Source organism: Caretta caretta, chromosome 17 (genome assembly GCF_965140235.1).
Source record: "Caretta caretta isolate rCarCar2 chromosome 17, rCarCar1.hap1, whole genome shotgun sequence".
Lineage (NCBI taxonomy): Eukaryota > Metazoa > Chordata > Testudines > Cheloniidae > Caretta > Caretta caretta.
In genome coordinates, this window is record NC_134222.1 from 385,108 (window position 1) to 413,106 (window position 27,999).

At 44.4% G+C, this 27,999-nt stretch overlaps 1 protein-coding gene and 1 long non-coding RNA gene across 2 annotated transcripts in view; both read right to left on the bottom strand.

The window, feature by feature from the left end:
- PITPNA (phosphatidylinositol transfer protein alpha) overlaps positions 1–19,811 on the bottom strand; it is a 49,187-nt gene extending 29,376 nt beyond the window's left edge. Inside the window, 5 exon segments of the mRNA XM_075120920.1 lie at positions 1,878–2,023; positions 13,046–13,076; positions 19,615–19,658; positions 19,660–19,734; positions 19,737–19,811. Of these exon segments, the coding sequence (XP_074977021.1) occupies positions 1,878–2,023; positions 13,046–13,076; positions 19,615–19,658; positions 19,660–19,734; positions 19,737–19,796 (356 nt within the window). The 5' untranslated portion in view covers positions 19,797–19,811.
- A 562-nt stretch (positions 19,812–20,373) lies between these two features.
- On the bottom strand, positions 20,374–27,991 carry LOC125624049 (uncharacterized). Its single transcript, XR_007353190.2, has 2 exons — positions 27,111–27,991; positions 20,374–24,356 (listed from the first exon to the last, which is right to left on the bottom strand). It is a non-coding gene; the product is annotated as an uncharacterized LOC125624049 (long non-coding RNA).
- Positions 27,992–27,999: the final 8 nt, after the last annotated feature.

Sequence of the window (27,999 nt, forward strand, 5' to 3'; positions counted from 1 at the left end):
AACCTCTGAGGACAGGACAAGAAGCAGTGGCCTTAAATTGCAGAAAGGCCGGTTTAGGTTGGACTTTAGGCAAAAATTCCTGTCAGGGTGGTTAAGCACTGAAATAAATTGCTCAGACACATTGTGGAATCTCCATACTCGGAGACTTTTAAGAGCAAGTTAGACACACATCTGTCAGGGATAATACTTAGTGCGGAACTGGACTAGATGACCTCTACATATAAGGTAGATTTTATCTACATATAAGGTGAACAAAGCTATCAAGCAGGGGAGAAGACAGCACTGCATCTACACCCCAGTAGGCAAGAGAAATTTTATCTGGGCTATAAAGACAGGTGGTCTGAACCTCAAATAAGTAATGGAATCAACTGATTGTAAACAATATCACTATATTTTTAAAAAGTATATTAAGTAAGGTCTTTTCTCAAAGCTAATGTCACACTGGTGATTAATATTATTGTGAAATGTATGTATTAACACGATACGAGGAAATATGAATTCTTAACAGGTTCCCTCCCAGACAGAAAGGAATTTAGCTGTCTACCTCCAATGAAACTAAGCAAGGTGTGACCAAAAACAATGGATGCCCCATTTCCATACAAATCAGCAAGGGGATCCAAAATCTACAGGAAGGAAAGAGTAACATGAGGTCATCTTGAATCTGGGAACAAAACAGTAAGTTTAGGAAGCTATAAGGATTTAGGAGAAGCCATCTTGGCATCCATCTCTGGACAGACACTGAGGCCACAGCTGTAGCAAGCTGAGAAAGATGGGTCCTTCAACCAAATGGCCCAATTGAAAGAATTGCAAATTGGTAAGGACCTTCAACAAAGACTGTAACTTGTTAAGTTAGGTCTTAGCCATTAGAAAGCGTATTTCTACTTTTGTTTGTTTGTAACGCTAGCTTTATTTCTTCTACAGTACTTGGTATCATTTAACCTACAGTCCTCTTGTAAACAGAAAACAAGTTTATCAACAATAAACCAACTCCATGCTGTGCTTGAAGGGAAGGATGTACTTATCCCCAGTTAAATTAGTAAGCTAATGTATCTTCATCTCTTTAAAGGAGCAAATAAACTAATATCTCTCTGAATGCTTCAGGAGACAGCTGATCATAGCAGAGCACAAGGTTTTGGGAAAATTTGGGACTGGGAGTGTGTTGGGGTCACCTCTGCAAGAAGTAACCAAGGAGTGAGGCTACTGTGTTGTAGGCAGGCTGCTGGGGCCAGAGCAGTGAACCAGGGCTGCATAGCGTACAGTCACGGTACTACATGCTTGTATGCTGTCTGGAAGCATTCTGACAAGAGAACCACATGAGGAAAGCGGACTGATGCACTTGGGGTTACAGGGAAGGCAGTGTCACAACTCCTCACTGGTCCGGATTGCAGTCCTGAGTGTGACACCTGTAGCTCAATCTCTTCTGTTCCTTTCCACCACCTTGGTCCTCTGCAAGTGTTTGTCTATCTTATGCTGATACCCTGGGATATGTTGCTCCATCACCGAGTCCTCCTCTCTCCTGACTCATGCTACATGACTGCCCGTTTTCTTTTTCTCCCCCTGGCATTACTCCCCTGCTCAAGAGCCCAAGACCCAGTGATAGTTCTGAACTTCGCTGGTGATGGTGGGTGACAGTTTTAGTCCCACTAGTACTGTTCCAGTCCAGGAAGCAGTTCCTAGGTTCTTCTCTTTCACTGCAACAGCAAGCCCTAGCAGGGGCAGGTAAGATGACTCTGTTTCCAGTTGCTGTGAATCTATGAAAACTTGCATGATCTCTAACCTGTGTAGTGGTTTCCTAAATTGTATCCTATTTATACAGTTCCCCTTATTCTTTGATCCCACTCACAGCTGGAAATAGGCCATTTCTCCATCCCACATACCTCTGTAAATGGTAGATCTTGTGTGTGTACTGACCACGTTCTCCATCTCTCTCGTAGGGTTCATTCATCAGAACCTCCACTCCTTCACCTCCACCAGTTTCATTTTTACTGGCTTCTGCCACAGAATACAGCTGTCCCACTTGATACTGAAGAAGTTAAAGACACATTATTGCAATAGTCATAATTTAGATGGTGTCAACATAATTAAACTGCAAGAAGCTGGGGACAAAAATAAATGAGATGTGTCCCACTCCTAACATACAACCATGTCAGATATCAGCCAAAATATAAGCATTGGAAGATGGATACCACTTTTATATCCATTTCCATCTAAGTATCATTTCACTAATGACTTCCCTTAGGAACTCAACAGATAGCTCTCAAGTGTACAAGAAGGAGAATGGAGACAACAGTGATATTATCCTCCAACCTCTGCCTCAACCTCAAAGAAATCCAATATGTGGAGAAATTTACAGAGGAAACCAGAAGTGGGAGATGAATGGGTGTTTGGCTGCCATTTAGAAAGTGTCAGAAAAACAACAGCTCTGCAGTAGTCAAACCCACTCATTTCTATTCACTGTGTATAAAACCAGATAAGATGCATCTGCTGTTCAGGTGACATGCATAACACACACTCCACTAGTTCTCAACAGGCTCTGACATGTATACAGCACTTTGTCGTGAAGGATCCCAAGGCATCCTACAAAGGAATTTTCATTATGTGTTTACCAATTAAAGACAGCCATCTGTGGGTGGCTTCACTATTGCAGTCTCTATATAGTTCACTCCTCCCAATGTATCCAAACCTTCTCTCCTGCTGGCATCATAGCCATTTTCAGGCTACTCTTAAAATCCCTTCACTGAATCTCTATTTGCCTCCTGAACCCAACCCAAGCTCCCTGCTTTCACCTTCCAGGTTCTCCACAACCTAGCTCCTCCCCTCCTCTGCTCACTTTACTCCCACCCACATTTTCTCCTTCAGTCCACCTAAGTCCTTTCCCAAAACTCACTTCGAAGAGCCCTACAAAAAGCCTCATTCATGTTTAAAAGTCATAATTGAACAAGTTTTAGCTTCCCAAATGACCATATGATTCATATTACCCTTGTTCTCTTCCCCACCACATGTGCCATTATCTTTTGGCTAGAGGGTTATAGTTCAAAATGGTTGAATTTGCCCTAATTACACAGGCCCATTCCTTACTACACCTTCTATAGGCAGGCTCTTTCTGCACTGCACCCTCCTCCTGGCCTTTGGCATTACACTATCATGTAGGACACAGAGCCTTAAACATCCAGTAACATTCCTGCCCAGATCTTTGAGCCTCTCGCAAACACTCAAAATCTGACAGCCTTAGCCCTCTTTCTCCATCAGTACTGGCCACTAAATTCAACACTACTTTACACTGTACGGCCTCTTGCATATAAAGTATCTCCCAAATGCTTTAAAAAGAATACCAAAAGGAAATTCAGAAGGATAGGGGAGGTAGAAAAGAGGTTAAATGGGATGGAGTCATAAGAGGGAGGATGTTCTGGGTGGCAGAAGCCATAAAGGGATATGCTCTCTCAACATCAGTGGCATGACTATACACAGGAATGGAGAAGAGGGAGTGATCAGACTTGTCAAGAGAGATGTGATCAGGTGAAGCAAATCCATGAAGGATTTTCTGAACTTGATCCTGAAGTGGATCTGGGAGCCAGTGGAGAGGTCTGAGTATTAGGACATTGGAGTATTAGTCTGAAAGGGGATGTTCAAGATGTGGATGGAAAGTGACAGTTCAGAGAGGGGAAAGTATCAGAAGCAAAGGAGTGGTTGACCAAGGCAGTAAATGTAGAGAGCCTATTTGAAAGAACAAAAGGCAGTCGGCAAAATGCTAGGTAGACCAAAAAACATTAGCATCATAGCTGATGTGCGCATAAAAAAAAGAAATCTAAATGAAGTGAAACAGAGGGATCCACACTACCCAATACCCACTCTTCCCTTACCTAGGCAGAGAGCACAGCGTAGCAAGTAAGGAAAAACTAAATTCTGAACAAAAAGGAATAGGGATTAGTCATCGCTCTGTATGCCTAAACTAAGGCCTGGTCTACTTGTACCCTGAGCACTGTAGTTAGGTCAACTTAACCTCTGGTGTAGACACAGCTATGTCAACGGAAGGTATCTTCTATTGACTTAGGTATCCCTTCTGTCAATGCAGGAAGAATCTACACCATGGCGCTGCAGCGCCAGAGCTGTGCTGCTGTGGGTATACATTCCCTCAGACAAAATAAGCAGGGTGGTGATCAAAAAGCCTACAAAACAAAACCAGTAGTGACAGGGCAGCACTCTCAATTCCAGGCCCAGCAACAGCTGTTTGAAAAGAAGTATTTCCATACCTGCTAAGTTCTTTATCACGGCATCTGACATAAATGCAGCCCGTATGCATTGCAGGCTTTTTCCATCGAGTATTAACAGAACAAGAACAAATTTAGAAAGTAACAGCAAAGATCACCAGTAAGTGAAAGGTGATGGTGTGCCAAGGGTATGTCTAGGTCTCCTTCCCTTGGGTAGCCAGGGACAAGTCAGAGAGCACACCAGAGAAGATTTGCTCAAGTTCAGGCTCACTTCCCAATCCCTTTCAGCAGCACATTTAGCAGAATCATTGACTTTTTAGAAGGCCTCTGCATAGAAGTGCCCCAGAATAAAAACATTTATTTCTGTAATGATTTCTCCCCGCGCTCAGTGAAATGGAAAGTTCAGTCAGGGCACTGCTGCATATGCTCATACTGTTGCACTGAGTTGTGCAAACCCTTTACTTCTGAAGTAATTCTGGGCAGCTCCCTCACTGCCACCAACAAACTGGGTCTCATCCCATATCAAAATGCTCCATCTCTTGACTTTTCACACACTGCATTCTTTGTGGTTTCCTGTGGCTGACCCATAAAAGCAGAACACATAGTTCTCTCTGACAGAGAACTCAGTGGAGTTATGAAACAGGAGTTTATTTCAGAGAAGAATATATTGTATTTCCTTTGCAAGAGAAAGTGTCATCAACTCAGTGACCCCAGCCCTAGAAAGAGCAGATAGAATAGCTTTGCCCGTTCTGCAGCGTGTCTCGGGGTCAGGTCTCCGGGAGGTACAAACTAATCCCTTTTAGTAACAGTCTCTCATTCATTCATTCCACCTTAGGTATACAAGTCAAAGTTCAAGCCCTAAGAGGATCAGCCCACTGGGCTAGCATCTTTACCCTTTAATCTTCCCCGATATTCCTGATCCTTTAATTCCATTAATACAAGGGTACGACATCCAGATAAATTTGTCCATTAAATAAGAGCAGATCCCACAGATTCTGCTGGGAAATGTTAATAGAAAAACAGGCTGTGTCCTCCGAAAGTCTGAATCTTAGAACTGCTGGGAAGAGTAGGCACGACACACAAACTTGCTTTCGGAACTCCTGAGAGCTCTTGACTTCCACAGCCAACCCACAGCAGGGTCTGTGAAAGGCCTCTCATACAGAGATCAGAGTTCACTGTATTAGCAGAATTTCATGGACGAGGTCGGAATTCAACACAGCCGGCCCTTTTGGGGAAAAAAGCTGTTCCCTAGAAGCAGCTTAGAACTCAATATGGAAATAAAAGAATCCTTTGTGTTTGGCAAGCTCCTTCCCATGTGAGAGGACAAGGAGGCGGCAGAGAACTTGTACACACACAGCTCTAATCCATAACAACGCTTTCAAAACAGCAGCTGGTCAGACACCCACACACAGCTGGCCAAGTCCGTGCACCCAGTATTGCAAATCTCAGAAATGGAAAGAGCTCAAACAGCTAGATGGATGCTGGTCCGAGGTGCCCACACCAAAGGGAAGGATTCATAGAAAGACGTAATAGATAGCTTGTCTGCTCCCTGACAATGAAATATTGTTCCTACAATCCAGATTTTTTTTTTCCCAGTCTACATTCAGCAGGCTCATGGTCCAATAGATCCACAATCTGGAAGCTTTTCCTGATATTCAGCCTAAATTCTCGCACCTTATTCATACTTATAGTCCTTGAATCATCCTACTTTCTTCACCACAATTGGGACTTCCATAACTTCAGTATTCGTAGGTTGTCTCATTCTCACCTTAGTGTCACCTGGCCAAGTTATTTGATATTCAGCCATTATTCTTTCCTCAGAAGTCACAATTCCTCTCACCTTCCTGATCATTTGTTGTTTTCTCTCAACTCCCTCAAGTTTGTCAAGTTCTTCCTAATAATGAGGTGCCCAGAGGTACACAATATCCCAAGTATATCACATCAGAACCAAACAGACAGAAACTCTCTTCCCTACTCCAAGCCACCACGCCTCAAAAATCACATCAGTTTTTACACTGCCATATCACACACACTGGCACTGGCCCTCAAGCAGCAGTTCATGCACTGGATGTCCAGCTGCCAGGTCTTCCAGGATAGGTTTCCATCTATTAAACCGAAGTTGGAATTAGGTTCTCGTCTCGTTAGTCCATTTGTGCTTCATATCTGCCAGAATCACAAAACCCATAAACAGTATCACATGTGTCTAGTGAGAGTTTTGTGCATAAGAGTGAACCTATAATGGCAATAAAGGTGTAGTAGTTAATATACCTTACTTTCTGTAGCCTGGAAACTGAACCCTAAGAGCAGAAAACAGCCCAGCCAGCATCCTCTCCCCCAGGATTGGGAGTGCGTAGTCCACCGACCTCGTCAGGCATGAAACACAGTGTGAACAAGGTCAGCTCCCAGACTGCTGCGCTGGGCATCGCAAAATGGGGAAGAGATGGCCAGCCCTCTGTGGAGATAGAGGTGGTTAGGGACTATTTAGAAAAGCTGGACGTGCACAAGTCCATGGGGCCGGACGAGTTGCACCCGAGAGTGCTGAAGGAATTGGCGGCTGTGATTGCAGAGCCATTGGCCATTATCTTTGAAAACTCGTGGCAAACGGGGGAAGTCCCGGATGACTGGAAAAAGGCTAATGTAGTGCCAATCTTTAAAAAAGGGAAGGAGGAGGATCCTGGGAACTACAGGCCAGTCAGCCTCACCTCAGTCCCTGGAAAAATCATGGAGCAGGTCCTCAAAGAATCAATCCTGAAGCACTTGCATGAGAGGAAAGTGATCAGGAACAGCCAGCATGGATTCACCAAGGGAAGGTCATGCCTGACTAATCTAATCGCCTTCTATGATGAGATTACTGGTTCTGTGGATGAAGGGAAAGCAGTGGATGTATTGTTTCTTGACTTTAGCAAAGCTTTTGACACGGTCTCCCACAGTATTCTTGTCAGCAAGTTAAGGAAGTATGGGCTGGAAGAATGCACTATAAGGTGGGTAGAAAGCTGGCTAGATTGTCGGGCTCAACGGGTAGTTATCAATGGCTCCATGTCTAGTTGGCAGCCGGTATCAAGTGGAGTGCCCCAAGGGTCGGTCCTGGGGCCGGTTTTGTTCAATATCTTCATAAATGATCTGGAGGATGGTGTGGATTGCACTCTCAGCAAATTTGCGGATGATACTCAACTGGGAGGAGTGGTAGATACGCTGGAGGGGAGGGATAGGATACAGAAGGACCTAGACAAATTGGAGGATTGGGCCAAAAGAAATCTGATGAGGTTCAATAAGGATAAGTGCAGGGTCCTGCACTTAGGACGGAAGAACCCAATGCACAGCTACAGACTAGGGACCGAATGGCTAGGCAGCAGTTCTGCGGAAAAGGACCTAGGGGTGACAGTGGACAAGAAGCTGGATATGAGTCAGCAGTGTGCCCTTGTTGCCAAGAAGGCCAATGGCATTTTGGGATGTATACGTAGGGGCATAGCGAGCAGATCGAGGGACGTGATCGTTCCCCTCTATTCGACATTGGTGAGGCCTCATCTGGAGTACTGTGTCCAGTTTTGGGCCCCACACTTCAAGAAGGAGGTGGATAAATTGGAGAGAGTCCAGCGAAGGGCAACAAAAATGATTAGGGGTCTGGAACACATGAGTTATGAGGAGAGGCTGAGGGAGCTGGGATTGTTTAGCCTGCAGAAGAGAAGAATGAGGGGGGATTTGATAGCTGCTTTCAACTACCTGAAAGGGGGTTCCAAAGAGGATGGCTCTAGACTGTTCTCAATGGTAGCAGATGACAGAACGAGGAGTAATGGTCTAAGTTGCAGTGGGGGAGGTTTAGATTGGATATTAGGAAAAACTTTTTCACTAAGAGGGTGGTGAAACACTGGAATGCGTTACCTAGGGAGGTGGTAGAATCTCCTTCCTTAGAGGTTTTTAAGGTCAGGCTTGACAAAGCCCTGGCTGGGATGATTTAACTGGGAATTGGTCCTGCTTCGAGCAGGGGGTTGGACTAGATGACCTTCTGGGGTCCCTTCCAACCCTGATATTCTATGATTCTATGAATTCCTTCACCTGGGATTTTGAGAGGCATGACAATCATGTTCACTCTTCTGTGGCTTTGAACATCATCAAGTTCTTGTAAACAACAAGCGCAACATGGGCCCAGATCCCATGCCTTATCAGCTGGGCTAAATTACAGGAAACCGTTCCTCCCAATTGTGTCAGAATGCCACCACTCATCGTGAAGGGACTCCCAGCCGAGGGATAGGATAGCGAAGGTCTATCCCAGACCAGCATTTAACTGGGCAATCCAAAGACTCACCAACTTGATATTGCTTCTGAGACTTCCTAGCAGTTACATCCTATTCTCCTTTAGGGCAGCAAGGAGCCAATGGGGAAAGCACCCCTTCTGCTCCTCACATTACAGGCTTCTGAACAGATTTATAACTGAACTCTTTGGAATTCTGGATTCCTTCACTCCAGATCAACAAGTTCACTTAAGAGTTGACTGCAGGGCATCCTCAAGCTCAGAAGACAACCTTCTCAAACGCAAAGGGTGCCCGAAAGATACAAGTCCTTACATTGCCTGGGGCCTCCACTTTCTACACATACACAACCTACATTTCTAAATATTCATAGCACTGAATAAATCAGCAAGGGGAGGAATAAAACTCCAATAACATTCACTTTACCCTGATGAAGCTGAATCCCAGTATCAGAGAACTTAGAGAAGCAGAAGCCTGTTAGGTTCCATCCAGTCCAGTCTCCCGGGGGCAAGGGTCAGAAAGCATGTTCTAGTGCTTTGGCTCATCTACTTTGGGATGATCTGGCTCCCCGCAGACAATTCCAGGGCTGGAGTGACCTCACTGTCAGGAAGGGTTTCCTCACATTCAGACTACATTTTCCTTTAATTGATTAAATTCCTTTGCTCCTAGTTATAGCCCCTTGGATGCTCTTAAATGACTCCCCGTCCATCTGGATGTTTACATGTTTTGGATACCTGGAGAATCCTATTTCCTGCCAGTCATTGCTGATTCAAGATATATTGCATAATTAACTCTTTCCATCTTCCCTATAACTCATTCTCTCTTCCCCTGACCACTTCTGTTGCGTTTCTGAGTGCTCTTCAGTTTGGGACTGAGATGCCAAATGTTGAGGCAACATTCTAGGTGCAGTCAGATGCCAACTGCCTTTCACAGAGGCAGGATTTCAAAGACTTCAACAGCTTTACCTTGCATAGATGTCACCCAGGAAGGAGAACAATAGAGGACGATTCTGCTCACCCTTTATTAGTTCAGACAAACAGACTTATTTTTCTTTCTTTTGTGAACTGTTTGAAATACTTTTGCCTGCTGTGATCAGCTCTCAACTGCAGGACCAGAACACACTGTGCATGCACAGCATCACCTCATTTGACCATATGGCCAAAATGTGCATATGGGGGAGGGAAGAGAAATGTGTGCCCTCTTGGGATGGTCTTTAGGGAAAGGGACTAACATGATGCTGTTTTAGCCTCTAGGGAGCGAAAAAGCTACTAGAGGGCAACAATTATGTTCTTTTACTACCAGCTATATTTTCAAAGGAATGTGCTACATTCAGCCCCAGAGTTAAGGTCAAGATCAGAGAGGAGTACAAGGGCACCGAAAGGGTTGGATTTATTATAGTAGTGACCAAATGGATGGGGTTGCTGCAGTGAGCCAATCAATCAATCATTGGTTATGCAAGCAAAACTCAGAGCATGTGCCTCTTCAAGTCTGTAGCTGTTCCATTCAGAGAAAGGAAACATACAAACGAAGAGCATGGTACTCACAGCTCTCTCACCAAAAAGCATTAGAAAATTAAAGTTAACCCTGGACCTTGACATTTCAAATGAAAGGTTTATAGTGAGGCAGCAACAGAGAAATATATCCCGAAAGGAGCCCAGGCCTGGTGAAGCATCTGCTACTGACACGCTTTGGGACTGGAGTCATTTTCACTCCAACTCCTTGGCCACTTTGTGAATGTGAAGGTAGGTCTCTGGAAAAGTATTTATTCCCTGGCAGAATCTCTCTGCAGAGGAGTGGTGCTGAGAGCACAAGGAGGGAGGGAAGATAAAAGAGGGGTGCAGTCTCCGAAGTTGGAAGTCCAGGGAGCAGAACCAGTTATTTCTCCACAGCTGTCTATTGGCCAGTGAAGAAATAATCAGATCAGCTTCTCCATTATTAACACCCATTCTCAGAATTCCATCTCCTACACCCGTTAAAACTTAATATAAACAAAGCCAAAAAGTGGAAAGTAATTTTTACAAGATCTGGAAAAGACCTGCTCAGCTGCAAGTTCTAAAAAGTGTAGATACAGTGTTCACACTATGGAGTTGGATTAAATGATTGTGGGGGGCCTTCTTAAAATTTTCACTGCTGTTGGTCTATCGAACATGGATTCAGTGCTTTAGGAATTTTAGGTTTTGTTTTTTAAATGAAACCTAGCTATTTTGTTTAGAAATATGGTTTACATCCAAAGGGAGTTCACTATGCAGACTTGCAGTCTTCCAAGAAAAAGCAAAGTACATGTATGGCCCAAGAAATACATTTGAAAATAATTAGATAAGAATTTTCAAAACCAAGAAGGCTTGCTTTTTTTATTCACCCTTAATTCATTTAACCCCCTTGAGTTCTCTCCTTCCATGGTACCTAGATATTACAAGTTCCTAGAAATAATTAATTGTTTAAAATGCAAGTTATTCCTTCCTAATGTGGAGTGTCTTCTCTAGGTCAATTAGACTATGAATGTTTTTGGAGTAGAGACAGTCTAACTGTGTGAGCACAATGTCAGGACAAACATATTACTACTCTTAGGTAGACATGTATCAACCACATACCTTCTCTGCATTTCACCATGCACACAGCTCCCAATGTAGATGCTTTTGACAATGGATGTCTTAGTGGGTCACTTTAGCTAGTGCTGAGAGTGATTTAACTGCTAGAACAGATAGGACAAAACTGCATTCAGCACTGTTCCAGTAATCATGTTCTTGGAGAAGAGATTTGTCTCAACTACAATTAAGCCATTTTCAACATTACTGTGGGGTTGTGAGGGCAGGCGAAGGGAATGAAAAACAGAAGGACCCACTCAGACAATCATGGTCATCAAAAGGCCATTTTTCACAGTGTGAATAGAGCCATAATACTGTGCTGCTGTATAACTGAGAGCCAGTTCACAGCTTCAGCATTTACCTGAGCGACAATAACTCATGAGCTGCCACTCAGTGCTTGTCTACTAACATGATGTTAAAAGCCGATGCCCTGTTTAGACTAGGATTTAAGTTGTAGTAGCACACATTTATGCTAACATCACACCTAAAATCCTAAACTAGACAAGGCCTGAGGCTTTGTCTACCTGGGCAAAAAAGGTGTGTTTTTCAATTAAGGATATTTCTACATTTAAAACTCTACGGACACACAGCTGCGCCACTGTGGCGCTTCAGTGTAGACACTCACTACAGCAATGAGAGGGATTCTCTCATTACTGTAGTTAATCCACCTCCCTAAAATTCTTGTGTCAACCTAGCACTGTCTACACTGGAGGTTAGGTGATATAGCTACATCTCTTAGGGGGGTGGATTTTTCCTAAATTAACTCAATTGATTTAGAGTAACATGATTGAAAATCCTCTTAACACCTACACAAACACAGTTTAATCTCATTTGAACTCAGCAAGTTATAGTCTAGGGCCTGGTCTACACTACAAAGTTAGGTCAATGTAAAGTAGCTTATATTGACCTAACTCTAAGCATCTACACTCAAATGTAGCTCCCACTGATGTAACTCACCCACCTCAGTGAGAGGCGTAGCACTTAAATCGATGTAGTTAAGTCGATGCAGTGTCAGTGTAGAAAACTTAGGGATTGTCTACACAGGAAAGTTATACTGGTATAAACTAAGGTGTGAATTTAAACCGATATACACTATTATTTCAGACTAAATTAACCAAACTTTTTTGGGGGTAACTTAAACTCCTTCCAAAGTGATATAAGCTAAATCAGCAAGCAAGCAAGCTACTGTTATTCCAGAATAAAAATGTCCACCCAGGGAGTTATACCAGTATAACCCCCCTATTAGTTTAAATTCTCATCTGATCTTACATAGCTTTAACTGGGAAAATTTTCCCATGTAGACACACCCTTAATCTGAAATGTGTTACACTGTGTCTACAAAGATGTTAAGTATGTTTTCAATCAAGTTAAATTTACTTGACTGAACATTTCTTGTACTGTGATGTTTAAAAATCATAACAGCTGGTCATGGTTAACCATATGGTGGACAACAGGATTGACCATAACAAACTGACAATTTTAACAGTCCTCATCTACACTGAATGTTTAACGTTGTTAGGTAACACGTTTTTAACACAATTACATTTTCTACTGTAGAAAAACCCAGATTAAAAGGAACCTCAGAGATTCATTAAAGCTTCCTCACCTTAAAAGAAAAAACAATTATATTAGACAAAGAAGGAAGCTGTGCTTTGGAACAATCTGGCAAATTCAAGTTTATTATTAACTTCTCTAGGAGTTGTAATTCATGGATCTGAAAGCACTTTACAGGAGGAGGGACAATATCATTAGCCTCATTTTAGAGATGGGAAAACCAAGGTACAGATAAGTTAAATGATTTGCCTAAAATCACAAACTGAGTCAGCAGAAGAGCTAGGTACACAAACCCAACTCCTAGTCCTCGGTCTTAATCATTGGATCATACTGTTTCACATGCATTTCTTTCTTGCATTTCCTCACTTTTGTCGGCTGGTCAATCATAAGCTTAAACATTGTTTTGTTTAATCAAAAGTCCTGAAGAGGAAGTGGCAGGAAAAGGACTTACCTCCTCCACAGACACAGGCAGAATGACACGACTGCAAGAGAACACAAAACAGGAAATGAACTACAGCCCTTATAACTTGCACCACTTAGAACACACAAACGTTTCACACTGCAGACATAGCCAGGAACAAGTGTTGCTGCCTCCAGAACTCTGCTAGCTTGGGTTTATCTGCGTGATATACCAGTTTCCTTCTAACCTACCACAGTGTCTTTCCCAGTGTTTGCTGCCTTCCATTGGTCAGGTAACTCACAAAATGGCTTAATACCAAATCCGTAAGCATAAGTGAAATAACCTAATAGCAATCTTTGTATAAACATAAGGGCTATCTTCTCAGAGTACTTTATAAATCACACAAATCACTTCACCCACCACTGAATTCCAGCAGCTGTTTAACAGTGTACAGTGACAATAGTTTGCCAAGAAATAAAAAAAGTTCCTAGAGATAGCAGACTATATTGGGGAGAGGTATTTAGAGAGACAGTATAATTATCTAAGTACATTCCAGCCCCTTATCCTTGCAAGACATTTCACAGGCTTTCTAATAAAGCAGCAAGGACCACGGTTTTATGTCTCCATCCAGCACAGCACACCATGTGCCACTGCTAGAGCACTGTTTCAATGCTGGAGGAAGAGTGACCATTACTATCACAAACACCACTTCCTGTTGTACCCTCTGGCTTCCTTAGAGGTCTCCTATGGAAAAACTGATCAGGCTCAACTCTAATTGAGTTGTGAGATCTGATAAATGTGGTAATAAAAGCATAATAAGTGAACAAGACTCACTGAGAGGGCCAGCTTCCCAATTCCTCCCCCATAGTCCCTGTCTTCATGGGTCATGAGCAAGTATCACAATAATAACTAACAAATAAAATAATCAGAATAAGCTCTTGTATAACACTTTTCATCAGTAGATCTCAAACAGCTTTACAAAAGAGGTCAGTGTCTTCATCCTCATTTTACAGATGGGGAAACTGAGGCAAGTTGAGCTTAAAGAGACTTGCCCAAGGTCACCCAGCAGTCCGGTGGCACAGTTAAGACTAGAACCCAGGTCTTCTGAGTCCCAATCCAGTGCTCTAACCACTAGACTTCACATTAGTTCTTCTGTTCCCTCTATACCAATAAATATTCAGCTCAACATTTGCCAGCTCCCCAACGGTGGTCTGGCTGGTGGGAATAACACTTAAGGGATCTATAGCAAAGAATAGAATAACCTTCAAAAAGCAGGAAGAGACCAGTAACTATGGGAAATCTGAAGGGGGTCTGAGGTTTCCTGCTGTGCTCACAATTTCCACAGAACTGCTGACTACACCTGGAATTCCCTCCCTTGCCCACCCACTCTTCATTCTAATTCCTCCTTCCAGGATGCCCACCAATACCAGCTCGCTTCAGTAAAGGCACAGGTCACCTGTGCATTATATGCTTAAAGAAAAAGGGCTGTGCTCTAAATTCAGACCATCCTCTGGATCTCCCAATGCACACTCTCTCTCGTCTGAGTGGTCTTTCTATTCAGATTGTAAGTTCTTTTGGGTAGTGACTAATGTAAAGGTAACTCTGCATTCAGTAAAGGATAAAACAGAAATTACAGCTGACCTGAAGCATGGACAGGTTAAGATCACAGAGATATTTTCCAGAATATAACAGAGCACCAAATGAAGGAGTTAAATACAAATAGGGATATGGTCAAAAATAGAAACTACAGATGTCTATATAGCAATGAAAGAAGCTTCAAAACAAAGATAGATGAACTACAATTGCCTGGTAATGGCGTAGGAGCTTGACATAATAAGCATTACTGAAGAACGATGAGATGACCACAAAAAACCACCACCACCATCCTTAATTATGACCTGGGACACAAATACCTGAGTATAAACTATACAGGAAGCCAGATTAGGTCAGAGGTGGAGGAATAGCTTTATACCTAAAATATTCCAAAGAATCCAGTAATCTGAGTGGAGAAGACCTGTACAGTAAAAAATGTAATGTATAAAAATCAAAAGTCATAAATATACTGTCACGGAGTCCCTGGGCGATGGTCTGGAACTGCTCCCCATGAAGCCAGTCAGGACTCTGGGGCAGTCGCCTTTCTGTGAGCAGCCTGTCTCCAGGACACACAGCTCACACAGCTTCCACCTTCCTGGGTCTGACCTCGGAGCATTCAGCCTCCTCTGCCCCTCCGTGCGCTTCCCCGCAGCGAGTCCGCTCAGGCGGGGCTCCTGGGGAAGCCAGAGGGTCCTGCACCCCAACTTCGCAGTCAGACGTGACTCTCGGCCAGCCAGTAAAACAGAAGGTTTATTAGACGACAGGAACATGGTCTAAAACAGAGCTTGCAGGTACAGAGAACGGGACCCCTCAGCTGGGTCCATTTTGGGGGGCAGTGAGCCAGACAACCACGTCTGCACTTCACTCCATGTCCCAGCCAGCCCCAAACTGAAAACCCCCTCCAGCCCCTCCTCCCCTGGGCTTTGTTCCTTTCCCGGGCCAGGTGGTCACCTGAGTCCTTTGTTCTCCAACCCTTCAGCTCTCACCTTGCAGGGGGGGAAGGGCCCAGGCCATCAGTTGCCAGGAAACAGGGTGTTGGCCATTCTCTGTGTCCAGACTCCTGCACACACATGCCCTCTAGGGCTCTGCAATGATCATACACCCTTACTCCACCCCCTAGATACTTAAGAACTGCCTAGGGGAAACTGAGGCACCCCCACACTATTCAGAGGAAACATTAAGAACAGTCCCACTTCGTCACATATACTAACAAGGTAATACCACCAGCCTCTGGATCAGGAAAAGAATATTGAGCGCACAATGTTGAAGGACACCAAAGAGGCAACTAAATCCAATAAAGTAGGAATAGTGTATGATTCCAGCTATCCATATAGAGAAGCAATTTCTTATTACCTTAAAAGTTTGCTTTTTGGAACATAACAGACTATCCTTGACTAAGTCTTAAATCACATGCAGGAGTTGATTCAAGTTTTAACCACAGTTTAGCCACTAAGTAATTATACTGTGGTTACTATTAAGTGCAACATCGCTGGGGGAGGCATTATACCAAAAATTAGTACAGTGACAAAACTCAAAGAGGGGTTCTAAAAAGTGATGATGCTAGTCAAAAAGATCCAAAAAGGTCAAAACAAATGAAGCTAAAATCCTTAGATTGATCAACCATAACAGTCAAAGAACATACATTCCCCCCCTCTAAAAAAGGAATCAGAAAGGAAGAAACCCACCACGCCATGATTGAATAGCAAGGTTCAAGAGGTTTTTCAAGCCAAATGGGTATTCTTTACTAAACAGAAATCCAACCTGAGTGAAACCAACAGAAAGGAACACACTATGGCAGGTAAAAGAGAGGAAATTTGAAGTGGTAAGAGGACATTTGAAGAGCTTGTAGCCAAAGACACAAGAAGGACCAACAAGAAATTATTTTATAGCTATAGCAGAAAGCTTGTGAGAGTCTGTGGATCTACTGCTTTATCAGGGAGAAAAGGGAATAGTTAAAGAGAAGAGGACATTGTAGAGAAGTAAAGTGATTTCTTGGCATTACTCCTCACCACAAAGGATGCTGAGGAGCTATCTGTTCCAACCTACTCTTTTCAGGTAATAGAGAAGTGCTGTCAAACACTGAGGTATCAAAAAAAGAACTACTGCAACAAACTGACCAACTAAACAAGGCACCAGACCCAGATGGTACCTACCCAAGAGGTCAGGAAAATGTTAAGAATTAAACGACTAAATATTTTTATTAGCAGTGCAATCTCTTTAAAATCACTTATTACATCAGAGAGTAATGGAGAGTGGAGAGTAGCCAATGTTGTACTTATCTTTAAAATACCTACTAGGGGTAATGATGGGAAGATCAAACAGATGATCTTTACTTCAGTACAAGGTAAATTGCCTGAAATAATTAAGCAGAATTATGAAACATATAGAGAGATGCACATAAATAGGGATAAGCCAGTGCAGCTTCTGTAAGAGGAAAACTGATCTTTCAAACCAACTAAAATTCTCTGAGTATGTCAACAAAATAGGGTCTAAAGAAAAACTGATTATCCGGCCTTCCAAAAAAATCTTTGATAGAAGTCCATCGTGAGAGCTATTAAGGAAACTAGTACGACGCATGAGTTAAAGTACTATGATAACTTAGAAACTGGCTAAGTGATAAAAAAACAAATTAGAGTAAGTGGTCAGTTTTAAATATTGCAAAGAGCTGATACCAGAGTATCCCGACGTTCCATAACAAGACAAGTGTTACACATATATTTATTATCCAGATATGGGGGAGGGGGGAGAAAGTGGTGAGGAGGCAAAAATTTGCAGTGACACAAATTAAGCTTAGTCAAGACTAAAAACGACTGCAAGGACCATCAGAGGAACTTAAAGATAATTGAATGGGCAGTACAGTGACAGACTGAATTTAGTGTTGAAAATGTATTGTATATGTATAAGTAATGTATATTGAAAAGAATAATTTGAACAATTCAGTCACATTACTAGCTTCTAAGTTAACTGTAACTACTCAGGGAAGAGATGTGAGCATTACAGTGAACAGCTCAACGTGTAGCAGTAGTCAAAAGAGTACTCAAAATTTTAGGATGCATAAGGAATGGGACGGAAAAATGCTATGTTTGGTCCAAGTCACCAGATCTCAAAAAGGGTGTCACAGAAAATACCTGTACCGATGGGCAACAAAAGTTAGAGGGGCCAGGGAAAGTTCCACATTATGAGAGATTGAAAAGATTGACTGTTTGGTTTATAGAGCAAACAAATAAGAACAGGTATACAAAACAATGAAAGGACTAAAGAAGGTAAACTGGGTGCTCCATTTCCCCTCTCTAACAATACAAAAAGAAGGGCCATTCAATTAAACTGAAAGGCAGGATTTTAAAAAAGACAGCAAAGTATAAGTAGTCTGCTGAATTCATTGCCACAAGACGGAAGCGAAGACCTTAGCTGGACTCTAAAACAGATTAGTTATTTATATGGATAACGGCCCAGATCCTCAAAGATATTTAAGTACCAAACTCCCATTGATTTCTGAGGATCTGGACTAATGAGAATATGCACACGTTACAAGATTAAAAAAAAGAAGGCTTGTAAACCCTCATACTTCAGATATAAACCAACCTTTGATAGTGGGTAAAAAAAAACTGTCCCTATAAAGCAGTTTATTCTTTGAGTCCAGTACATGGATTCTTTTTCTTACACTTCCACTGAAGAATCTAGTTACAACCACTGTCAGAGACGGGATAGAGGACAAGATAGTACACTGGCCTGACCGTAAATCTTCCTTTGCATCTTGGACAGAACAGAGTTCACTAATAACGTTTTAATAGAAAGAAAAAGAGGACTCGTGGCACCTTAGAGACTAATTTCAGAGTAACAGCCATGTTAGTCTGTATTCACAAAAAGAAAAGGAGTACTTGTGGCACCTTAGAGACTAACCCATTTATTTGAGCATAAGCTTTCTAAGGTGCCACAAGTACTCCTTTTCTTTTTTCTTAGAGACTAACAAGTTTATTTGAGCATAAGCTTTCGTGAGCTACAGCTCACTTCATCAGATGCATTCAGTAGAAACAATTAGCTTGAAATATTCAAGACCAAGAGGGAAAAAAAACTATTAAAAGTATTGGAAAGGTAGGAGCTCTCCTGATGAGAGAGAAATGGTCAAATCAGAGTCACTGTAGGAGAAGGGCTCTCTCAGCAGGCCAATGCTGGATCGCTCATTCTGCTGCTTATATTACACCTGCAGGACCTGTCTATTGTCCTCAACAGACTCATGAATTTAAGCTACCCTCAGCTCTACAGCATCTCTCTCAAAGGACCTACAGTGTTATAGACTCAAATATCCACACAGCCAGAAAACAAAATCTGCACTAATTTAGTGACCTTCACCTTACTCCGCCCCCAAAGAGCTGCAGCACTCACGCAGTTATAGTGAACCGTCCCCAGCTTCATTCACACTCACACTCACACACACGCGCGCGCGGATGCGTCTGAGGGGTCAGTGTCACTGTTACATCACGGGGGCTCCCTGCAGCGTCCCTGCCAGTGTCAGGAGCGCAGCAAAGCGCTGAGCGGGGTCCACAGGCAAGTCCCCCTCAGCCCCCTTTCGCCTCCGCCCACAGGGCCCTGCTCCTCCGAGGCCACCCTTCGCTCCGGGCGCCACCGCCCCCCAGCGCGCGAGAAAGGGCCCAGGCGGGGGCTGGGGGGAGAAACGGAGCCTCCCCGGGTTGCCGGAGCGATCCCCCAGCGCCGGCAGAGAGGCCGGGCACTGCCCGCGGCAGGGACCCCGACGCGCTGCGCCGCCGGGCCAGCCAGGAGGGACCCAGCGCCCCGCAGCCTGCCCCAAGCTAGCCGCGCTGGCCGACCCCTGCCCCGGCCTCGCCGCTAACCGGCACCTAGACCCCCGGCCACGGGGCCGGGACCTGACCGCGGCCCGCAGGCTTCCCCGGGCAGGGGGCCCGGCTCGGCGGGCAGAAAGCTCCCCTCCCTCCCGGCCTCCCGACAGCCCGCGCGAGGGACGCCTGTGCAGCGCAGCGCAGCGCCGCCGGCTCCGCGGCCGCACTCACTACTCCTTGATTAGCACCATGGCGGCCCCGCCGCCGCAGCGTCTCCCGCCCGCTCCGGCTCGCGCTGAAGGTGACAGGCGCCTCCCGGCCGCTCCACTGCGAGCCGCACCGCGCGCGGGGGGGGGGGGAGCGGAGCGTTTCTGCGGCAACCATGCGTCACGCAAACGTACCGCCCTCATCATCGCGTGGAGGCGCGATCCTCCGCAGTGCCCCGCCCACTCACAGCCAACCTTAAGGGGACCGTCGCGGGTGGGTGGTGTCCAACGCGCATGTGCGCGGGCGGCGCCTGGCTAGGCGGGAAGGAAGGCTGGCAGTCGAGGGCTGCCGAGCAGCCGTCTCGCGCCTGGGTTCTGGCCGCGGGAGTCGAAGCTCGAGCGCTAGCAGCACCCCGGGGCGTCACCTTGCCCTGATAGGCCCGTGGCCTGCCACAGGGCTTGGTCGGGCCGGGCCTGAGGAGAGCTGGCCTCGCCCCTCGCAGCCGCGCCGCTCAGCCCGGAAGCTACCGACAGAGATGGGGGCAGGAGGCACGCCCAGCACAGGAAGCCGGAGTCCAAGGTCAGGATCGCCTCTAGGTAAACCAGGGACAGGCTGTTCCCCTCAGGGCCAGGGCTGGCCCCGCCCAAGTTCCCTGGGGCGAGGCGGCTCTGCTGGGAGGTGTGCCGGGATGCTCCCTCGGAGGCTGGGTAGTCCCGTTTTCTGCTCCTCCGAGGGGCAGCCCTGTTGACCATGTGGAAGAAAAACGCAGTCTTCACTCTTAGGTTGTTTACAACAAGTTGGAGACCATTTATTCTCAAGCAATTGCAAGCGGGGGAGGGCGCATGGACAGGGATTACCCCTTCCTAGGCAGGTCTCCGCCTGATAAACAGGTAGGGTCAGCATTTATACCTTTTGTTACATACAATAATGATCAACTGCTGCGTCTTGTTTATACATATTCCTTCCTGATATCTTACTTTTTTTCAGCAGTTCATGCTACAGTCTGTGTTCCATTCTTACCTAACACAAGCTCAAACAGCATCTCTTACAGTTTTCCCACTCGCCCAGGCCCTGCCTTAGTCTTGCGTTATTAGAGTTAGCCTGATTCTTGCTCTATAAGATATCTGCGTCCAAATCCCCTTTATCCCTTTTTCACTTCCCCACTCCTCCCTTTTGTGCTTCTAGCACAACTATCGGTCTTAAACCTCCATTTTCATCAAACCTTGTGCCATAAATATAAAGGGAAGGGTAAACACCTTTAAAATCCCTCCTGGCCAGAGGAAGAACTCTTCCACCTGTAAAGGGTTAAGAAGCTAAGATAACCTCGCTGGCACCTGACTAAAATGACCAATGAGGAGACAAGATACTTTCAAAGCTGGAGGGTGAGAGAAACAAAGGGTCTGGGTCTGTCTGGTGAGGCTTTCGCTGGGGACAGAACAGGAATAGAGTCTTAGAACTTAGTAAGTAATCTAGCTAGATATGTGTTAGATTATGATTTCTATAAATGGCTGAGGAAATAAGCTGTGCTGAATAGAATGGATATTCCTGTCTTTGTATCTTTTTGTAACTTAAGGTTTTGCCTAGAGGGATTTTTCTATGTTTTGAATCTAATTACCCTGTAAAGTATGTACCATCCTGATTTTACAGAGGTGATTCTTTTTACTTCTATTAAAATTCTTCTTTTAAGAAACTGATTGTTTTTTCCTTGTTCTTAAGATCCAAGGGTTTGGGTCTGTTGTCACCTATACAAATTGGTGAGGATTTTTGTCAAGCCTTCCCCAGGAAGTGGGGTGCAAGGGTTGGGAGGATTTTGCGGGGAAAGATGTTTCCAAACAGGCTCTTTCCTAATAAAATAAACCCGGTTAGACGTTGGGTGGTGGCAGCGAAAGTCCAAGGGCAAAAGGTAAAATAGTTTGTACCTTGGGGAAGTTTTAACCTAAGCTGGTAAAACTAAGTTTAGGAGGTTTTCATGCAGGTCCCCACATCTGTACCCTAGAGTTCAGAGTGGGGAGGGAACCTTGACACCTTGTATTTCTGATTTTAGATCAAATGGTTCAGCCTCATGGGCTTTGGTTGGATGCAATGACAACGCGCGGTTAGTATGAACGAGGAAGGTGTTGTTATTATTACGTCCTTTACTACTACTACAACAACAACATAATCCTAAACTGAACAATAAAAGCATTAACATTCCTAGTGTAATATGATGGGGTTGTTTTATAGCCTTAGTTACATAGCACAATGCATCATAATTAGTACATAATGTAGACACTCTATAGGCTGTATGAAAGGCATATTTTTCAATTTGATATATATTTTGAAGCATATGAATTTGACCTTGTAATTCAGAGATTTCCCGGATCTCTGGTAGGAATGAAAGCAAATTTTGGAACCGGTCTGGTACTAAGGCTGTCCAATTAAAGGGTATCTGAAACCTAAGGGCTGATTGTAGGATTCTAGCCGCAGGCCAATACATAATACGATTGCCCTCAGCAGTGGTGAGATTTAAAATGTATGTCTTGCAAAGTGGTGGCCTTAACATACACACAACTGTCATTAGCTTGGAAGAGCAGGTGTCTTGTCAGGGTAGTTCCTTGTCCCATACCTTCCCAACAAATGTCATGAACAGTGACAACTTCTCCTGGCTTCAGTGTTCATACACACTGAAGCTGTGGGGGTTCTAAAGGCCAGAGTGTCCATTGACTCCCTATCCAAACGTTGGGTGTTACTCCAGGAGCACTGACTACAAATCGGTTAGGCATACCAGGTAGTTTAATTTCCCAAATGTCTCTGTGAATTATCCAATCCCACATGCATCCTCCCCACAGATCCGGCAGGATTCGGTATGTGGGGGCCCACATCCCTTCAGTCGGTCTGTAAGCTTGGAAGGAGCACTCTGAACATCTGCACTTCCTCCCAGAAAATCTCCAAGTACGTCTCCATGGCCACAGATCAGATAATACTCCTGAAGTATCTGTAAGGGCAGTGGGCCAAGCCTGATGCTCCAGATCACTCCGAATGGCCATGAGCTAGTCATTCAGGAAATCCTAAATTTCTGAACAAGCCAGATCCCACTGCAGTGCCTTCCCAGCCTCAGTCATATTTAGCACCATCATCGTCAGAAGTTTCTGGGTCATTGAACTAAGGGCGGAGATAACACGTAATTCACCAACTCCAGCCTGTATCTGGGTTAACTGTGCTCCAGTAATAAGACCTGTGGCTTTTTCCAACTGTCCTAATTTTTTCTTTCTGTTGTTGGCCTTTATAAATATTCCAAATTGCAGCTGCGCTATTGGCACCATCCCATAGGTGTCCAGCCAAGTCCCTCTTCTTTCTAGAGGAAACCCAGGCCCTTTGCTGTGCTAACCTAATGGCAGCCCCTTTTGAGCAATTAGGATATGTAGAGGTGACCTGAAAACTGGATAAGGGCAGCATGAATTTTATAGTCCCGAGAGTAGTATTAATCACAGTCCATCGATATCCTAACACATCTCTCTTTGGTGAAGTACCATACCACATCTGTTGGCCAAACACTTTCATGTACTTCCAAGAGGCATTAGCATTAATAGCATAGGAAGGGGTATATTGTAATATAGTGCAGGTTAAATTATTAGTTACTGGGATTATTTCAGTACAGATAAAATTTCCGGTGGCAGAACAGACTCTTTGGGTATACATTTGATTATTCACTAATTAGGTGACCAAATAACAATAAGGGCCTCTTTCATCTAACATACTGCAGACTCTAGGAACGGCCATCATATCTACCTCGCTATAGAACCCATTAATCTCAATTTTCAATTCTTAGTGCTCATTTGTAGTGATATCACATATTTCTATTTCCACCGACCCGTTTGTTTTCCACTCAATTGTTCACTCATATGAACTATTCTGAACCTTAAAAAATAACTTTTCTGAACAAAAGTAAATCACTAAGATGTGAAGGCCTTGGCCATTGGGTTTCATTAGAATATACAGTATTGTCTGTATTTGGGTAAATTACAGGGGTGGTTGCAAAGGTGCAGTGGATGGTGGGGGTAATGTTCGTGGCAGCAAGGCGTCTTTGGTATTCGTCATCAGGAAGCCAATTAGGGAGTGCAGTACATTCTGATGGTACTTGTCGGTAAGCACAAAGCCCAGATCCTGGAAGAAATCCAAACCACCACTCCACTCCACATTCCCAAGAACGGTCCCTGCAGTTCCCTCCCTGCCAATATACAATACTCAGTTTCTTCCACCTGGGCCAATTTTTAATGTCCTTTGTCATCAGGAATTCCTGGACCTCGGTGGTTTCAGCAGAGCGAGTGTTCCTTCTCTCTTGGAACAGTCGTGGTTTAGCATTATACAGGGGAGAGGTTACTAGCACATCACTCTGTAATGATTTGCTTCTTGTAGCGAAATCCAAATGCATGGTAGTTCTGTCAATGACAAGGGAGAGGTTACTAGCACTTCACCTTGTCCTTTTCTCTTGCAATCCAGAAGGAACAGCAGCACCAGAAGGAGAGAGAGGCCGATCATCAGTCGGAGAGTCATCTCGAGATGGAGGGGCCTTTTTGCAGTGAGAAGCATGGGTCCAGGCAGTCAGTCCTTAGCACTTCATAGCGGTGTTGGTAGTTAACAGGATTTGGTAAGGGCCTTTCCAGCGTGGGGTCAGGGCCGTCTTTCGCTGATGGACCTGTATGTAGACCCAGTCTCCTGGTTCCAGCGAGTGGCAGGGGTGCTCAGGATCCTTGGGTAGTGCGTCTTTCACCTGTGTATAAAGAGACCTAACACATTTCATTAGTGCCTGACAATAATTAAGCACTGTGTCATCCATTAAATGAGTGTCCATCTGGCCAAGGGTCCGTGGAGGCACTGCCGGATGTCGCATCGGGTGCCCTGTCAGGATCTCATGAGGGCTGAGTCCAGTCTTTCGATTGGGAGTGGCCCTCATGCTCATCAAGGCTAATGGAAGGGCATCTGGACAATTTAAGTTTGTCTCCGCACAGATCTTAGCCAGTTTATTTTTCAGGATCCCATTCTAACATTCCACTGTCCCAACAAATTGCAGGTGGTGGGAACAATGGGATTGTGTTGGATCTGCAAGGCTGCACATAATTCTTTTATATGTCCAGTAAAATGAGTACCCCGATCACTGCTGATACCAACAGGTGTGTCAAACCTTGGTATAAAATCCTTAAGCAAAATTTTCACAACAGTCTTGGCATCTGCCCTTCTACAAGGGAAGGCCTCAACCCAGTTTGAAAATACATCAACTAAAACTAACACATACTCATAATTACAACATTGAATAAAATCAATCTGAATATTTACAAAAGGTTCCCAGGGAGGGGGATGCGCTGCCTGCCTAACTTTAACAGCTTTACCAACATTGTGCTGCTGGCAGATTGTACATTGTTGGCAACAGTGCTGGGCCACAGAGGAAAAATCGGGTGCAAACCAGTCTCGTTTAACTACAGCAATCATCCCCCCTTTGCTCACATGCACTCTGGTGCACGTGAGCAAAATAGGGTAAGAGCACCCTGGGCACAGCCAGGCAGCCGTCTGGGAAGCAGAAAGGCAATCAGGATGTAAAATGCACCCAGCAATACTCCAAGAACGTTTCTCAGCTTTTGGCGCAGCCTCTGTCACGTAATTAAAACCTTAGTATTCCCTGACAGTATCTAAAATACTTTGTATTCCAAGTTAAAACAAGTATCTGCAGTTTGGTTTAACCCTTCCATTTGGTTTTGAACTAGGCTGTCCTGTAGAAGAATTAAACACAACACAAGAGAAAAGACAAAGCCACAAGACAAAACACCACAAGGACATAGAACACAAAACACAATTTCTATTGTGCCGGTAAATGCTTGGTATGTTGGATTGCTCTTTAGCTGGCATTAGCTTTCTCTGATTTTCTGAAAGACGAAAGAAAATATTTCTACCCCTTCTGGGGCGATCAGTCATTGCTTAAAATATTACTTTCTTATACAAATACCCTTGCAGATTGCAGGCAAAACAGAGGAATTACCCCCATATTTTTCTGGTGTTTGTTTCATAGGCAGGCCAGCTTTCAGTGGCTTTTACCTTTATCAGTTGGGTACTTTGCATTATCTCAGATGTTTTCTGGCTTGCTTTTGGATCCAGAGCCATTCACAGATTAAAAATTTTTACTTAAAGGGACACAAGTAACTTTTACCAGGAGTTCTGATTGCCTTTTACTTGTACCTCCTGCTTTCAAAACACACAGTGATGTAAAAAGGAAAACACCTCGTATTGCAGCCCCTTGGAGCCTAATAGGCTTTTAATTAAGTAGCATTGTGTACTTACATTCCTTTCACCCCTTCTACAATATACACTGCACATGTTCTTTTCCTTAACATCCTTAACCCCTTTATACATTTTGGGTGGTTAAATTCCAATAGACACCCCTTATATTCTTTTTGCTAATCTGACTAAAATATTCATAGCCAAATGATTTCAATCAAATAGTGTCTTTGCCTGGATTTATTTCAGACATTTCTTTGGAAAAGGGCCCATTTTTCCTTCAGAATGGCTGCAAAGAAACCAAGAATTTTTTCTTTTTAGCGTTTTTACAAAATCCAATTGATGATTCCCTCCAACAACTACAGAGTTAACCTTTCACTCTCTTTCCTTAAATCACTTGCTTATTCTCCCAAAACGACACCCCAGTCAACTTAGATTTTTACCATTCAAATGATTGTTCCAGGGGGTTAAATTCCCCATGCCTATACTTACTGCTTTCCCTTAGTCCTGCCACCATGCCCCTCAGGGCTTCCAACCGGGTTTTCCATTTTTTTTTCTCTGCCTGCCTGGCTCCGATCCTTTTTTCCTTGCTGCACTGTCCCTTTCCCTGGGCACAGGCTTTGTTTCACTACCAACTTAGCAAGGTGTGTGGGCTCCTCAACCAGCCCCCACCCCTACTGGTCTCTTTCCTTAAACATTCTCATTCACAAGGGCTACCTGAGTCCTCCCCCATGAGGCTTGCCACCTGGACAGAACACACAGACAATTGGTGTTTTAACTGTTCAGTTTTCTCTAGCTGCCAGGTACACATCTCTTCTTATTGCCCAGTCCTGCTATGACCGGGGGTAGACTCACCTGCACCTTTTCCCCGTAGACTGGGGAGAGGAGGAATGCTAAACCTCTCTCCGGTTCTCAGGCATACTGTGACTGAGAGTGGGGCTCACCTTTAATTATGCAGTCCTCAACGTAAAATACCACCAGTGCTAGGCAAACCAACGTGAAATGTCAAGGGCAAAACAGAGAGATGATGTGCACTCTGCAGAGCTCCCCCCTCCACAGTTCTTCACCAAAACTGTGACAATCTACCTGTGCCTCAGTTGATCAGGCTAAGACTGCAGGATCGTAGGGGCGGAGATGAAGAGAACACACCATGTGACTAAATTTTAAAGCTTCATTAATAAAATAAACAGTGATGAGTGCGGGAACTGCTTTCACGTCACTCAAAGGAAGGAAGAAGCGTAAGTGCTCAAACCCTGACCCACTTTCATACTCACAAACATGCTGCCCAGGCTGGCCAGGCCCGGGGGTAGGAGAGACAGAGAGAGAGAGAGGGGTGGACGGGAGGTTATCCTGTGCACAGGTTGTCCAGAGATACGCTGCAAAAATCTCCAACTTACTTCCGCTCTTGGGAGGGTTGGTTGTGTTGTGGGTTTGTGTTTTGTTTTTTTTTTTATGCCCTGGGGTCTCTTGGGTCTTCCCTTTCAGAGACCTTTGCTCGGTATTCCAGTCCAGGCTGGCTGCCAGTGGCTTCTTCAGTGTCTGCAAACCACACCGGCTCCAAGGTTGCAAAGGCAGACTGTTGGGTCTCACTGGGCAGCCAACCTTTGCAAATGTAATCTCAGTCCTGCAATTTGTTTTGCCTCTTGTCTATATTTTTCACATCCAGCTGGGGTTGAAAGGCGTGTGTGTGCATGCGCTTGGCATGGTCTGTGTTGATTTTTGACCTTGAACGCAGAGCAGCTCTCTCTTTATCTCTAGGCCAAGCTGACTTTCAAATTAACCCATTCCTTTCCCTCCTTGCTTTCAGCCTTAACTAATTGGGGATATAAAGGAGCAGAGAGAGTTGCTCAGGTAGGGAGGCATCCGGATGCTTTGCATTTAGTTTTCAAATCCTGTACTTGTTTTTAAATTTTTCCTGGGAGTCCTTCAGACTCCGCACACGAGACTCGTGAGTCTCTTTGTGGCTTCCTCCCACCAATAAACAAATTTCTCCCACTGTATGTCAGAGGCTTTTGGTGATGTAAGGGTTCCTCTGAGGTATATGATTTTATCTAGATTGAAGGTACCTTCTAGTGAGAATTGTTTAGATGGACTATCGTGTGTAAAAATTCCAGTTTTCTAAATACCTGCAGGTCCTAGGACCATAATGCACATGCATATAGT